At 45.0% G+C, this 15,872-nt stretch overlaps 2 protein-coding genes and 1 pseudogene across 2 annotated transcripts in view; 2 read left to right on the top strand and 1 right to left on the bottom strand.

The window, feature by feature from the left end:
- The window catches only part of HEBP1 (heme binding protein 1), a 29,508-nt gene extending 24,043 nt beyond the window's left edge, over nucleotides 1–5,465 (bottom strand). Inside the window, exon 1 of the mRNA XM_065922189.1 lies at nucleotides 5,308–5,465. Within this exon, the coding sequence (XP_065778261.1) occupies nucleotides 5,308–5,385 (78 nt within the window). The 5' untranslated portion in view covers nucleotides 5,386–5,465. The remainder of the gene's footprint in view (nucleotides 1–5,307) is intronic.
- Nucleotides 697–3,862, top strand: LOC136171953 (PC4 and SFRS1-interacting protein pseudogene; annotated as a pseudogene).
- A 383-nt stretch (nucleotides 5,466–5,848) lies between the features above and the next one.
- Nucleotides 5,849–15,872, top strand: part of FAM234B (family with sequence similarity 234 member B) — an 83,951-nt gene continuing 73,927 nt past the window's right edge. The window contains exon 1 of the mRNA XM_065941033.1: nucleotides 5,849–5,868. The gene's annotated coding sequence lies outside the window, so the exon portion shown is untranslated. The remainder of the gene's footprint in view (nucleotides 5,869–15,872) is intronic.

The following is a 15,872-nucleotide window of genomic DNA, read 5'->3' as shown; positions in this document are numbered from 1 at the left end:
CTCATAGGGTGGAGAAGAAGACGAGAAATACCCTGGTCTCTCCCTTCTTCCCATCCTCCTGGCTCCTAGTCCTTTCTCCCAGGAGACCAAACCCTCAGCCTGCATTGCAAATAATCCTGTATCCCAAAGACAAAGTGAGCCCAAGTCTATTACAGAAAGGAAAGTTCTCTTCGAGGTTTAACTAACAGGCTGATTCTTCAGTGTCAAGGTCAACAAGGACCCTGGAGGTCACTGGGCTGAGTCCACAGATGGGTGTGCACATGGGCGACATCCCATCATAGACACCTCCTCCTGCCCACCTGATCTGCGGTGTTTACAAATATTTGTAACAGTTAAAACTGACACAGTTGCCCTACTCCAACTACAGCCTCAGCCTAACACTCTCTAGTCCTTCCTCCCCTTCTCTGCTTTTTTTTCCTTTTGATCACAGTGCTGATCACCACCTGATACATGAAATATTTGACATTTAATTGTTCATTGGTCACTAAAACAGAAGCTCCACGAGGACAGGGATTTTTTTCAGTTTTGTTCACTATTTTACCCTGCTGCCTATAAGAGTACCTGACCCTCACTTGGCACTTAACAAAGTTATTTGTTGAATGAATAAATTTTGTATCTAAGGATTTCACACACAAGAGTCTGGATTGCTGGTTTTCCTTAAAAACCTGGCAACTGGGAGCAGCGCAGCGACGGCGGCGGCGGCGGCGGTTGTTATTCGGAGCCGTTGGGACGCCTCTGCGGCAGCTGGTGGCGCAGGTGGCTTGCGTGGACGCGGACAGAGGCGGCCGGCCCGCCACCGCAGCCTCGCCGCCCGCGGCCCCAGCAGGCGCGTCGGGGCACCCCGAGGCATCCTCCCCCTCCCGCCACCGCGGGAGCCGCCGCTCCGGTCCGCCCTCCCGCATCCTCTCGCAGTCCGCACCGCCGCACCTCCTCCCTGGGCTTCGGACCCTCGGCCTCGCCCCTGAAACATGACTCGCGACTTCAAACCTGGGGACCTCATCTTCGCCAAGATGAAAGGTTATCCTCATTGGCCAGCTCGAGTAGATGAATTTCCTGATGGAGCTGTAAAACCACCCACAAACAAACTACCGATTTTCTTTTTTGGAACTCATGAGACTGCTTTTTTAGGCCCAAAGGACATATTACCTTACTCAGAAAATAAGGAAAAGTACGGCAAACCAAATAAACGAAAAGGCTTTAATGAAGGTTTATGGGAGATAGATAACAATCCGAAAGTGAAATTTTCAAGTCAACAGGCATCAGCTAAACAGTCAAATGCCTCATCTGATGTTGAAGCTGAAGAAAAAGAAACAAGTGTTTCAAAGGAAGATACCGACCATGAAGAAAAAGCCAGCATTGAGGATGTGACTAAAACAATTGACAAAACCACTCCAAAAGCTGCCAGAAGAGGGAGGAAGAGAAAGGCAGAAAAACAAGTAGAAACTGGAGGCTGGAGTAGTGACTACAGCAACAGCATCTGCTAATCTAAAAGTGAGTCCTAAAAGAGGACGACCTGCAGCTACAGAGGCCAAGATTCCAAAACCAAGAGGCAGACCCAAAATGGTAAAACAGCCTTGTCCTTCAGAGAGTGACATGATAACTGAAGAAGACAAAAGCAAGAAAAAGGGGCAAGAGGAAAAACAACCTAAAAAACAGCTTAAAAAGGATGAAGAGGGCCAGAAGGAAGAAGAAAAGCCAAGAAAAGAGTCAGATAAAAAAGAGGGGAAAAAGGAAGTTGAATCAAAAAGGAAAAATTTAGCCAAAACAGGGGTTACATCAACCTCTGATTCTGAAGAAGAAGGAGATGATCAAGAAGGTGAAAAGAAGAGAAAAGGTGGAAGAAACTTTCAGACTGCTCATAGAAGGAATATGCTCAAAGGACAACATGAGAAAGAAGCTGCAGATAGAAAATGCAAGCAAGAAGAACAAATGGAAACTGAGCAGCAGAATAAAGATGAAGGAAAGAAGCCAGAAGTTAAGAAAGTGGAGAAGAAGCAAGAAACATCAATGGATTCTCGACTTCAAAGGATACATGCTGAAATTAAAAAGTCACTCAAAATTGATAATCTTGATGTCAACAGATGTATTGAGGCCTTGGATGAACTGGCTTCACTTCAGGTCACAATGCAACAAGCTCAAAAACACACAGAGATGATTACAACACTGAAAAAAATACGGCGATTCAAAGTTAGTCAGGTTATCATGGAAAAGTCTACAATGTTGTATAACAAGTTTAAGAACATGTTTTTGGTTGGTGAAGGAGATTCTGTGATCACACAAGTGCTGAACAAATCTCTTGCCGAACAAAGACAGCATGAGGAAGCAAATAAAACCAAAGATCAAGGGAAGAAAGGGCCAAACAAAAAGCTAGAAAAGGAACAAACAGGTTCAAAGACTCTAAATGGAGGATCGGATGCTCAAGACAGTAATCAACCACAACACAATGGAGACAGCAATGAAGAAAGCAAAGACAACCACAAGGCCAGCAGTAAGAAAAAGCCATCCAGTGAAGAGAGAGAGACTGAAATATCTCTGAAGGATTCTACACTAGATAACTAGGTTGACATACCTGGAATATAAAGAACATTTGAGAAGTTTGTAATGGTTTTCATTTGAAATATTTAGACTGCTGAAAGTTTTAAATTTTTATAAACATAGGTTTTGATGTTTAAAACTTGTTTTGAGGGAGAAATCTCCTGATCTTTGTTTAAAAGTGACTAAACATTGCTAATTGTACTTGTGCAGTATTAACAGCTACGTTATATGGTAAATGTGAGGGGAGGTTCACTTAGGGAATGTTCAACTGCTTTTCCAGACGTCGGTTGTAGCATATTTTCAGTTAGTATGTGTATGTTAATGTGTCATTGATAGGAGAAAAAAGTTACATTTTTAAAACTGCTACTTGTATAAAACTTTTCCTCTTTTCCCAGATACTGTGGGTTTTGTGCATAGTTTTTACAAAAATTGGATTTACCAGACTGTCTTTTCACTGTTGTGGGTTTTGTAGAAGTTAAGCATTTTTATGGTTGATAAAATGTTACTTCTATACAAGTACTCACTCCTTCCTTTCTCTCATCAAAAGTTGACTTTAATCTCAATCTGCCTTGTGCTACATGATCCTGCTGCTTTGTAGTAATGTGCAGTCTGTATGCCTTTTTGTATGACAACTAGATACCCAACTGACATTGAACTGACAATTCTACGAGGTGCAAAACTCATGTTAACTTCTGAAGGTAATTTAGTTTTGTGGCTGAGAATTCAGTGAAAGTCACATGAGTTTCCTGCAGTAAGCAGGAGTGTATGTAGGAATAAATCTGGCTTTTAGGGTTCAACCATTTAAGATCCTTTACAGGCAGTAGTAGCTGAAACTGAAAACTAAATGATAAAAGTTTATTTTTGAGAAATGTCTCGAGTTTCTGAATTTTTTAAAAAGTCCCACTCATTAAAGAAGTCATTAAGTATTTTTCTAATTGGAAAAAATGCAATCCATAATGCTTTTTGCAGTAAATAAAAATAAATACTATATAAGGAAACAAACCTATTTGAAAACATGACTATATGAGAAGGGAATTTTTATTTCTAATGCATACATGTGAAAGGATTGCAAAAAGTTACTCCGAGGCAGTAGACAAAAGTAAAGGAGTTGTCTGTATTTTCATGTATATGGACTAAATCAGAACAAAGGTTAACACAAAATTTTAAGAACAACCTTAACAAACATCATTTCTAAGATATTTTGAATACTAGGTCAGTTGGTGGTTTGCAGTAGCTTAAAATATGCTTCTCATGTTTGGAAACTAGGAATACGGGGAAAAGGCTTAAATACCAGTGTTTGCATGTGACATGCGCATTGTATGCTTTGACCTCTCGGGTAATTTTTTTCATCTTTAGATGAAAACTTGGAATCATTTCAGTAATTGGAGTTTTGCTTTTGAGAAGCCTTACAATGGAACTAGGACCCACTGTTCTGAGGGAACTCTGGATATTACATATTTGGTCCTTACACAATTTAAACTTGGACAAATTTATTCTAGTTAAGCCATAAGTGTCAACATGTAAACTTGTTTTGATTAAAGAATTTTTCTATCAAAAAAAAAAACAAAAAAAAAACCTGGCAACTGGTTCACATCGATGCATGACGTGTGTGCTAAGTCACTCAGTCGTGGCCGACTCTCCAGCCCCACGGACTGTATCCCATGAGGCTCTTCTGTCCATGGGATTCTCTCCAGGCAAGAATACTGGAGTGGGTTGCATTTCCTCCTCCAGGGAATCTTCCCGACCCAGGGATCGAACCCATGTCTCCTGCATCTCCTGCACTGGCAGGTGGCTTCTTTACCACTGCATGACAACTGCCTGGAATCACTCTTTGTAGATGGGGACTTGAGTTCTCACTCCAGTTAGCCTCAGCTTGTCTCAGTCTGTCACCCATTTTCATCATGTGCCTGGCTGCTTGTAGGCATCTGAAAAGGTCACCTTTGATAGATCTAAACTGCTCATTCTACATATGAGTAGAGAGACAGATGAAGACAAAGGCACAGGCCTCTGGCTCTTAGCTGCTTAAACAGTCCAGACTCCAGTTGAGGGGTTTGTGTGATGATTGTGTAATGGGTATCTGGCCTTGGCCGCCCAGACAACTTGGTTTTTTAACAAAAGAAGCACTGGGTGGGGAGCTCAGAGCCAGGAGGAGCACAAAGTACCTGTCTGCAAGGAGCCTATCACCCAGTGGCAGATTCCTTGTTTTCAGGGAGGAGTCCAACCCGCCTGGGTGAGCTCTTGTTGTCAGTTTGGGGAAAAACTGCTTTGATGCCTCACTCATTCTGTATTCCAGGCGCCCAGTTCTGGGAGTTCCATTGACCAACAAGCCATTTCACAGCTCTGAGCCTTTGCACAGGCTTTTTTCATTCCTGAGCATTCCTGCATATCCCCGAGGCCCAGCCGAAGGCACTTCCTCTGCGAAGGCCTCACCGTCACTCACTGGCAGAACTGGACTGCTCCTTGCTAGGTGCTCCTGGCCTTCCACAGTTACCTCCAGGCGGCACGGATCTTGTTCTTCTAAACTCCGCTCTCCACCAAGAACGGTTTGGGGGCTTCTTAAAGATAAGCACTGTTTCAGTCCTTCCTGCAACCGAAGACCTCGCAGCACACAAACATTCAGAATGTTTGTAATGTACAAATGGACCAGTGCATTCAACAGGCGCAGCCCATCTCGTTAAGCTGGGATTCTCCCCTCAAACCCATCCTGTCTCTGTGTCCCCTCTTCTCCCAGCAGAGCCCCCTTTCCGGTCCTCAACAGCCCTGTGGGCCTACCTTGTCCCCTTTGCTCAGGACCTGCCAAGGCCAAGTCTCCACGCTCCCGAACAGCGAGTTCCTGATCATGCCCAACATGGTGTCGCCGCGGTGCTCAGGACGCGCGGGGAAACGCTGGGAAGTGGAAACGGGCTGGCGCAGCAGGCGAAGCGAGCGCGGGAGGGTGGGGCGCGGAGGATGGGCGTGGCCCGATAGGCGTGGCGCACTGGGCTCCGCCCCTCAGAACGCGCTCGGGGTGGCGGGAGGGCGGGGCGCAACTAGTCGGGGTGGCCACGGTGGGCGGGGCGTCTCGGTCTCCGCCCCTCAGAACGCGCTCGGGGTGGCGGGAGGGCGGGGCGCAACTAGTCGGGGTGGCCACGGTGGGCGGGGCGTCTCGGCCTCCGCCCCTCGGAAGGCGCTCGGAGGAGCGGGAAGGCGAGAGGGGCGGAGCAGGGACTGCGCTCCGCCTCCGCCCGGCTGTCCGCCAGTATCCCGCGGGGGAACCGGTTTCTGCCAGTCCAAGCCTCCGGTACTGACTGACTTCTTTGCCTGGATACAGAGGCTCCCCAGGGCGGGCCTTAGGTAGCGGTGGTGAACACCTGTCCCCCCACACCCCCAATCTCTACCCCCTCCGCGTCCTCTCTCTGGTACTTGGGCGCCAGACTGCAGACCCTCCGGATTCCTCGCGTGCTTTGCGGGGCCTCCACCCACCAGGCTCTGTACCCAGGCAGATACTGTACCAGCTTCACAGTCTTTGTAGCTTTCGCCCCTAGGGACCCCCGACTGCCGCATCTCCACCGATAGAGGTCCTAGTTTGCCCCCCACCTGCCCCCCTGCCCTTCCGCCTTTCATCCAGACGCTTGAAAAAGCATATTAACTAGATTTCTACTTAGCACTTTCTTTATCCAACCCGTTTTAGTCACAGATACTACTTTAATTTCTCAAATTACAGCTTTTCGGATTTAATTCTATTCAAAACATTCTCCCATCCAAGTACTAACCAGGCCCGACCCTGCTTAGCTTCCGAGATCAGACGAGATCGGGCGCGGTCAGGGTGGTATGACCTTAGACTATTCAAAACATTCTAACCAATTATATTACCATTTATTGAGTGCTGTCCTTACAAACATTATCTCTCCTCATCACACCACTAAATGTATTTTATAGTCGTTTTACAAGGGAGGAACCCGAAGTTCAACATGATTATGCTTTTTGCATATTTGCCCACTGGTTATACTGTCATCTGGGATTGTCAACCTAATTGTTTGCCTCCTTTGTGCAGGCTTTTCTGAACCAACGCTGAGGAACTTCTTGCTGTGCTTGTATCTTGGGATGAAAGACCTTGAACCTGAGTTGGGTAGTGGGAATCAATAACGGTGATACTAATGACTTCCAGTTTTATGGTAACAGATATTAACTTTATTACCTGTGGATAAAAAGGCTTACTTTTTGACAAATATTTGTTGATTGCTATAAAATAAGTGACCACTTAATTATTTTATATTTTCTTGACTTTTAAGATGCCATTGATTTTATAAGAGGCATGTTATTTTACGTCCCATTAACATAGAACACAAATGCTAGCAAGTTAACTGTGATGTTCAGTTGATTTTACAGCATCCAGAGATATTAAAATGTGAAGTAGCGTGCAGGTTGCAATTCATAAGAAATTGTATGTTGCTCTCAAGAGTCCCTGAGAGGGGCTGCTCATAGATAGGCATCTCCTTTTGTTATAAATGAACATCTTCAAGGGTAAAGATCTATTTTGCTTTAGCCTTTTCCACACTCACAACAGCCAGGGGTTGCATAATGACTGTCGAATGATTAACAAAGCTGATCTTGATATTAGAGCTGATCATCTATTTTAGTTACTAAACTAGGTACAGTGAAAAGGGGCCTAATTCTTCATTGCAAATAGATGGGGAAACAGTGGAAACAGTGGCTGACTTTATTTTTCTGGGCTCCAAAATCACTGCAGATGGTGACTGCAGCCATGAAATTAAAAGATGCTTACTCCTTGGAAGGAAAGCCTATGACCAGCCTAGACAGCATATTAAAAAGCAGAGACATTACTTTGTCCACAAAGGTCTGTCTAGTCAAGGCTATGGTTTTTCCAGTGGTCATGTATGGATGTGAGAGTTTGACTATAAAGAAAGCTGAGTGCAGAAGAACTGATGCTTTTGAACTGTGATGTTGGAGAAGACTCTTGAGAGTCCCTTGGACTGCAAGGAGATCCAACCAGTCCATCCTAAAGGAGATCAGTCCTGGGTGTTCATTGGAAGGACTGATGTTGAAGCTGAAACTCCAATACTTTGGCCACCTCATGCGAAGAGCTGACTTATTGGAAAAGACCCTTATGCTGGGAAAGATTGAGGGCAGGAGGAGAAGGGGACGACAGAGGATGAGATGGCTGGATAGCATCACTGACTCAATGGACATGGGTTTGGGTGGACCCGGGAGTTGGTGATGGACAGGGAGACCTGGCATGTTGTGGTTCATGGGGTCGCAAAGAGTCTGACATGACTGAGCAACTGAACTGAACTGAATTCTTCATGTGGTCACGTAGCAAAAACATTTAGGAATCAGAAGACATCTGTTCAGAAGATTGCTGGCCTCAGATTTTTTTAAAAAATATTTATTTATTTATTTTTGACTGTGCCGAGTCTTTGTTGCTGCACGGGCTTTTGTCTGGTTGCAGCGAAGAGGGGCTACTCTCTAGTTCCGTGCACAGGCTTCCCATTGCTGTGGCTTCTCATGTTCCAGAGCATGCTGGCTTCAGTAGTTGTCGCTCCTGGGATCTAGAGCACAGACTCAATAGTTGTGTCTTATGGGCATGTGGGATCCTCCTGGATCAGGGATCAAACCCATGTCTCCTGCACTGGCAGGTGAAATTCTTTACTACTGAGCCACCAGGGAAGCCCCAGGCCTCAGTTTTTACATCTGCAAAGTTGGGATTTTAATGTCAACAGTGCTGCTGGGTGGATTAAAAGAGCCTGTCAGGTATTTAAAAGCGCCGTGTACATTGTTAAGGGCTAGACTGTCTTCCTACCAACTCCATCCCCCCCAACCCCAACCCCCTCTCCCCCCTCCCCGCCATCCTCCCTGCCACCCCACCCTTGCAGCCAGCCGGTGAGTTGGTTTTGCTACCAAGAACTGAACCCAGCTGCTTCAAGACTATTCCAAAGTTAGATCGCAGTCTTAATAAAACAGCCCTGGCTTGGCTTGCTTTTTTTCTTTCTTTCCTTTTTTTTTTTTTCATTTATTTTTATTAGTTGGAGGCTAATTACTTCACAGCATTGCAGTGGGTTTTGTCATACATTGACCTGAATCAGCCATGGAGTTACATGTATTCCCCATCCTGATCCCCCCTCCCACCTCCCTCTCCACCCGATTCCTCTGGGTCTTCCCAGTGCACCAGGCCCGAGCACTTGTCTCATGCATCCAACCTGGGCTGGTGATCTGTTTCACTATAGATAATATACATGTTTCGATGCTTTTCTCTCAGAACATCCCACCCTCGCCTTCTCCCACAGAGTCCAAAAGTCTGTTCTGTACATCTGTGTCTCTTTTTCTGTTTTGCATATAGGGTTATCGTTACCATCTTTCTAAATTCCATATATATGTGTTAGTATGCTGTAATGTTCTTTATCTTTCTGGCTTACTTCACTCTGTATAATGGGCGCCAGTTTCATCCATCTCATTAGAACTGATTCAAATGAATTCTTTTTAATGGCTGAGTAATATTCCATGGTGTATATGTACCACAGCTTCCTTATCCATTCGTCTGCTGATGGGCATCTAGGTTGCTTCCATGTCCTGGCTATTATAAACAGTGCTGCGATGAACATTGGGGTGCATGTGTCTCTTTCAGATCTGGTTTCCTCGGTGTGTATGCCCAGAAGTGGTATTGCTGGGTCATATGGCAGTTCTATTTCCAGTTTTTTAAGAAATCTCCACACTGTTCTCCATAGTGGCTGTACTAGTTTGCATTCCCACCAACAGTGTAAGAGGGTTCCCTTTTCTCCACACCCTCTCCAGCATTTATTGCTTGTAGACTTTTGGATAGCAGCCATCCTGACTGGCGTGTAATGGTACCACATTGTGGTTTTGATTTGCATTTCTCTGATAATAAGTGATGTTGAGCATCTTTTCATGTGTTTGTTAGCCATCTGTATGTCTTCTTTGGAGAAATGTCTGTTTAGTTCTTTGGCCCATTTTTTGATTGGGTCATTTATTTTTCTGGAATTGAGCTGCAGGAGTTGCTTGTATATTTTTGAGATTAATCCTTTGTCTGTTGCTTCATTTGCTAGGCTTGCTTTTTGATTGAATTAAGTTGATCAGTCCCTTACCTAAATGCCTGAGGAAAAAAAGAGCCTCTATGGTGGAAAATATACTATCTGTAATCTCTACAGTTGTTACTTAAACTACTGCTGCAATGACCATGCAAGTTAAAATCATGCCAAGTGATGTTAATATTTAATGGGAAAAATAACTGTTGCATGACCTTTAAAATGTGTTGTCAAAACATTCAAAATGCTTATTATCAGTTAGAAATGTATAGTTCAGTCACTCAGTTGTGTCCGACTCTTTTCGACCCCATGAACCACAGCATGCCAGGCCTCCCTGTCCATCACCAACTTCCAGAGTCCACAAAACCCATGTCCATCGAGTTGGTGATGCCATCCAACCATCTCATCCTCTGTCGTCCCCTTCTCTTCCTGCCCTCAATCTTTCCCAGCATTAGGGTTTTTTTCAAATGAGTCAGCTCTTTGCATCAGGTGGCCAAAGTACTGGAGTTTCAGCTTCAACATCGGTCCTTCCAATGAACACCCAGGACTGATCTCCTTTAGGATGGACTGGTTGGATCTCCTTGCAGTCCAAGGGACTCTCAAGAGTCTTCTCCAACATCACAGTTCAAAAGCATCAGTTCTTCTGCACTCAGCTTTCTTTATAGTCAAACTCTCACATCCATACATGACCACTGGAAAAACCATAGCCTTGACTAGACAGACCTTTGTTGACAAAGTAATGTCTCTGCTTTTTAATATGCTGTCTAGGTTGGTCATAAATTTCCTTCCAAAGAGTGAGCATCTTTTAATTTCATGGCTGCAGTCACCATCTGCAGTGATTTTGGAGCCCAGAAAAATAAAGTCAGCCACTGTTTCCACTGTTTCCCCATCTATTTCCCATGAAGTGATGGGACCGGATGCCATGATGTTGGTTTTCTGAATGTTGAACTTTAGGCCAACTTTTTCACTCTCCTCTTTCACTTTCATCAAGAGGCTCTTTAGTTCTTCTTCACTTTCTGCCATAGGAGTGGTATCATCTGCATATCTGAAGTTATTGATATTTCTCCTGGCAACCTTGATTCCAGCTTGTGCTTCCTCCAGCTCAGCGTTTCTCATAATGTACTCTGCATATAAGTTAAATAAGCAGGGTGACAATATACAGCCTTGATGTACTCCTTTTCCTATTTGGAACCAGTCTGTTGTTCCATGTCCAGTTCTAACTGTTGCTTCCTGACCTGCATACAGGTTTGTCAAGAGACAGGTCAGGTGGTCTGGTATGCCCATCTCTTTCAGAATTTTCCACAGTTTATTGTGATCCACACAGTCAAAGACTTTGGCATAGTCAATAAAGCAGAAATAGATGTTTTTCTGGAACTCTCTTGCTTTTTTGATGATCCAGCAGATGTTGGCAATTTGATCTCTGGTTCCTTTGCCTTTTCTAAAACCAGCTTGAACATCTGGAAGTTCACGGTTCACGTATTGCTGAAGTCTGGCTTGGAGAATTTTAAGCATTACTAGCGTGTGAAATGAGTGCAATTGTGTGGTAGTTTGAGCATTCTTTGGCATTGCCTTTCTTTGGTATTGGAATAGGGGAGACAGGCAATAAATAAATACTCTGTTGTTGTTATTGTTGTGTAGTCACTAAGTCATGTCTGACTCTTTGAAACCCCATTTGTAACCCGCCAGGCTCCTCTGTCCATGGGATTTTCCAGGAAAGAATACTGGAGTGGTTTGCCATTTCTTCCTCCAGGGGAACTTCCAGACCCAGGGATTGAACCTGCGTCTCCTGCTGTGGCAGGGAGATTCTTTACCGCTGAGCCACCAGAGAAGCCCAAATAACTACACTAATAAATATAAAGTAGATCAGGCTCTGTGTGTGTGTGTGTGTGTGTGTGTGTGTGTGTGTGTGTGTGTGTAGACACTGGTGTGCCAGTGTTTGCTACTTCAGATGGAGAGGTGATCTGTGAACCCAGACCTGAAGAAATGAGGGCATAATCAAGGAGATAACTGGGGGAAAAGTTTTTTCATGTCACTGAGAAGAGCATGTGCAAAGGTCCTGTGGTGGGAGGGTATCCAGAACTTTGAGGAAAAAAAAGAGGCCAGTGTGACTGGAGAAGGGTAGAAGGTATTGGCAAGAATAGCTCAGTCTGGACCCTGGAACCAAGCTGCCTAGGTTTAAGGCCCAGCTTCACTGCTTATGAGCTGAATGACTTTGGACAAGTTATTTGTCTTTTCTGTGCTTCAGGGTTATCATCTATAAAGTGAGGATAATAATAATATCTTCCTTGTAGGCGTCTTCTGAGGGTGAATAATTACAAAGCGCTCAGAACGGTGCCTGGCACATTGTAAGTTGAGGAAGATCTGTGTAGATCTCTGTGTCTTATATTGGTTCATTTCTCCAGCGAGTTCTGGCAAATAGAGATGGGGTGCAGGGAAGATCAGGTAGAACCTGGTGGGTGTGAAAGGTAAAGAAACATGGAGTTGGTATTGCTAAGAGAGCTCACTAGTATACATGCTGCAGAATCGAGTTTTCTGAAGTGGAGCCGGGGTGAGGCAGCAAAGGAGACACAGATGTAAAGAACACACTTTTGGACTCAGTGGGAAGAGAGGGTGGGATGATTTGAGAGAATAATATTGAAACATACATATTACCATATGTAAAATAGATAACCAGTGTGAGTTTGATGTATGATGCAGGGCACCCAAAGCCGGTGCTCTGGGACAACCTGGAGGGATGGGGTGGGGAGGGCTGTGGGAGGGGGGTTCAGGATGATGGGACATATGTATGCCTATGGCTGGTTCATACTGATGTATGGCAAAAGCCATCACAACATTGTAATTATCCTCCAACTGAAATAGATAAATTAAAAAAAATAAAATGGAGTCAGAGGCCATCGAGGGAGTATGATTTATGTATGTCAGCCTGGATGGGAATCTGGCCTTTTGATCACTTATTCTCAATGCCGGCATCCAGAATATCTACAGAATTTTCCAGAAGCTCAAGATACTTACCAATCCTTTCCCTAAAGCAACTGAGACAGTCTGCCCACTTATTAGACCCGTACCCCTAGAACGGCCTGCGACAACCTCAGGACAAATACTTGTTTTTTTTTATGTCATAGACTATGGCTTTGTGGCTTTTGCCCCAATAGACCCCTACTCTTTCTTTTTCCCAGAACACTCTTTCAGTTTGACTCAAATCTGTGTTTCCTGAATTACAGTTCTTAAGTTCCCCCCCCTCCCCCCAAATAAATGTTCTTATTTGCAGCTTTCTGTGGGTTTTGTTTTGGGGGTGAGGTTCACATAGATCATTCATTGTAAGGACTTTGCCTTTATTCTGAGCAAGTAGAGCAACCACTGGAGGGATGAAAAAGGTCTCCCTTGCTACTGTGTTGTTGAACACAGGTGGTGGGGACAAGAGCTGATGCAGAGAGACCAGGCAGCTGGCCCTGGAGTTGATGCAGAGAGAGATACTGATGCTCAGACAAAGGTGGGAGCTGTAGGGATGGTGAGAAGTGGTTTTGCTCTGGATGAACTTGAAGGAACAACTAACAGGATTTTGCTGGTGCAATGGGCTGTGAGATGTTGAGAATGCCTCCAAGGTGTTTAGCCTGAGCAGCTGGGAGAATGAAGAACCTTAAAAGTCCAGCAGGGGGACTTCCCTAGTGGTTCACAGATTAAGAACCCACCTGTCAATGCAGGGGACACGGGTTCAATCTTTGGTCTGTAAAGATTTCCATATGCCACAGAGTAACTAAGCCCGTCAGTCAGTCAGTTCAGTCGCTCAGTCGTGTCCAGCTCTTTGCGACCCCATGGACTGCAGCACGCCAGGCTTCTCTGACCATCACCAACTCCTGGAGCTTGTTCAAACTCATGTCCATCAAGTCGGTGATACCATCCAACCATCTCATTCTCTGTTGACCTCTTCTCCTGCCTTCAGTCTTTCCCAGCATCAGGGTCTTTTCCAGTGAGTCATTTCTTTGCATCAGGTGGCCAAAGTATTGGACTTTCAGCTTTAGCATCAGTCCTTCCAATGAATATTCAGGACTGATCTCCTTTAGGATGGACTGGTTGGATCTCCTTGCAGTCCAAGGGACTCTCAAGAGTCTTCTCCAACGCCACGGTTCGAAAGCATCAATTCTTCGGTGCCTCTGCACCGCAGCTAAGCCTGTGCACTGCAACTATTGAGCCCATGCCCTGGAGCCTGTGCTCTGCAACAAGAGAAGCCACTGCCATGAGAAACCTGCACACTGCAACTAGAGAGTACTTCCCACTCGCCACAACTAGAGAAGGCCCGTGTGCAGCAACAGAGACCCAGTGCAGCCAGTTAAGTAAGGTAGGATAGCAGTGGTGGGGGGGGGGGGGGGGGGTGAGGCGTCGGATCTTTATGGTCCTTCCTCAGGACTGGGTGTTGATGCTATCTGTCCATCTGCCTCTCCTAAATTCTCCTTTGCTTCGTATACTCACCTCTGGGTGGCAATTGTTCAAATGAGGACAAATAGCCTGGAGTTTTTAGCTACAGTAAAGTCTAAATTCAGACTTAAAAAGGACATATTTTTTCCAGCCTCAGCTCTCACATCAACATCACATTTTGACTGTGTTCTGACCTCCGGTTCCCTAGAGTCACGGCTTCTCAAGCAGTGTCCTTTCCCACCGCAGTTTCTGCCTCACATTTGTTTGTCAAAGTTGCCCATGTGAGCAGTTTTCCACAACAAAACCGTCTGCACGAGAAGGGCATTCAAGCCTTTAAGGCCGCGTGCGCGTGCGCACACACACACACACACACACACACACACACACACACACACACACGCGTGACTTACAGTGTCTGTAGTGAGTCTTTTCAGTATCTCCCATTCCATTTTAATTATTTTTTTTTGTTGGAGTGTAATTGCTTTTCAGTGTTGTATTAGTTTCTGCTGTACAACAGAATGAATCAGCCCTAAGTGGACATGTATCCCTCCCTCTGAAGCCTCCCTCCCACCTTCCCCATCCCACCCCTCTAGGTCATCACAGAGCACTGAGCTGAGCTCCCTGTGCTATCCAGCAGCTTCCCACTGGCTGTCTATTTTACATGGTAATATATATATATATAGTGTATATATATATTGCTACTCTCCCAATTCATCCCACCCCCACGTTCCCCCATCGTGCTCACATATTCGTTCTCTACAACTGCTTCTCTATTCCTGCCCTACAAGGAGGTATGTTACAGTCAAATCTCAGCATTTAATCTCTTCTCCACACCAGTGGTCACAGCAAGGAGCACTTGGTCTTGCGTAGCTCAGCCCTGAGGTGAGGACTGAGAAAGCCTGTCCACAACACACCCCCATTTTATATCTGGCCCCTGATTTGGTGGCACAGATATTGGGTTGGTCAAAAGGTCGTTTGGGTAAATCTGATTGAACTTTTTGGCCAAGCTAATGTTTTTGCCCTGTCCTGAGCAGGCTCGGCCTAGGACTTTGGCTCTCTCGTGAACTCTGCCCGAGATCTCATCCTCACTCAGCAGTGAGATTTCAGAGTCTGAAGAGACCACAGCAGGGCCATGACCTATAGCAGAAGGAGGTGATGTGTACATGGGAGGAAGTGAGGACCCAATTGTCAACAAAAATTGGTGAGCTTGACATGCCAGGTGCTGGATTAGAATCATGATCTTGCACGTGTGTTCATAATGCTTCTCCATCATGGAATTTCGTGCTTCTAAGGACTGGTGAGAATTTATGATCCCTGGTCATAGATTGAAAGAAACTTATAAGACCTAGCAACATTATATGGACTCTCTTTGGAACTTGATTTAAACAAACTAATGTTAAAATTTTTTTCCCAAATAACCCAGAAAATTGAACCCAGGAATTATTGTCTTTGTTGTTGGGTATAAATGAATGTGCTTATAGTTAAAGGGTTCCTTTGATGAGGAGTAAGATACTTGGTGGCACTGGTGGTGGTGGTTTAGTTGCTAAGTTGTGTCTAACTCTTTGTGACCCCAAGGATTGTAGCCTTCTAGGCTCCTCTGTGAGATTTCCCAGGCAAGAATACTGGAGTGGGTTGCCATTTCCTTCTCCAAGGGATCTTCCCCACCCAGGGATCAAACCCACATCTCCTGCATCACAAGTGGATTCTTTATTACTGCTGAGCCACCATGGAAACCTACTCACATGCTCTCAAAGTATCTTTCCACAAAGAGTAACAGTGCAGTGGAGAAACTGGACAATACCTCTCCTAAATCATAACTGACCACAATTAATATAACCAACATGGGATAGCATGCCTCCAGATCAATACTGTGAGAACAGAAAA

Source organism: Muntiacus reevesi, chromosome 1 (assembly GCF_963930625.1).
Source record: "Muntiacus reevesi chromosome 1, mMunRee1.1, whole genome shotgun sequence".
Taxonomy (NCBI): Eukaryota; Metazoa; Chordata; class Mammalia; order Artiodactyla; family Cervidae; genus Muntiacus; species Muntiacus reevesi.
This window is presented reverse-complemented; position numbering and strand designations above follow the sequence as displayed.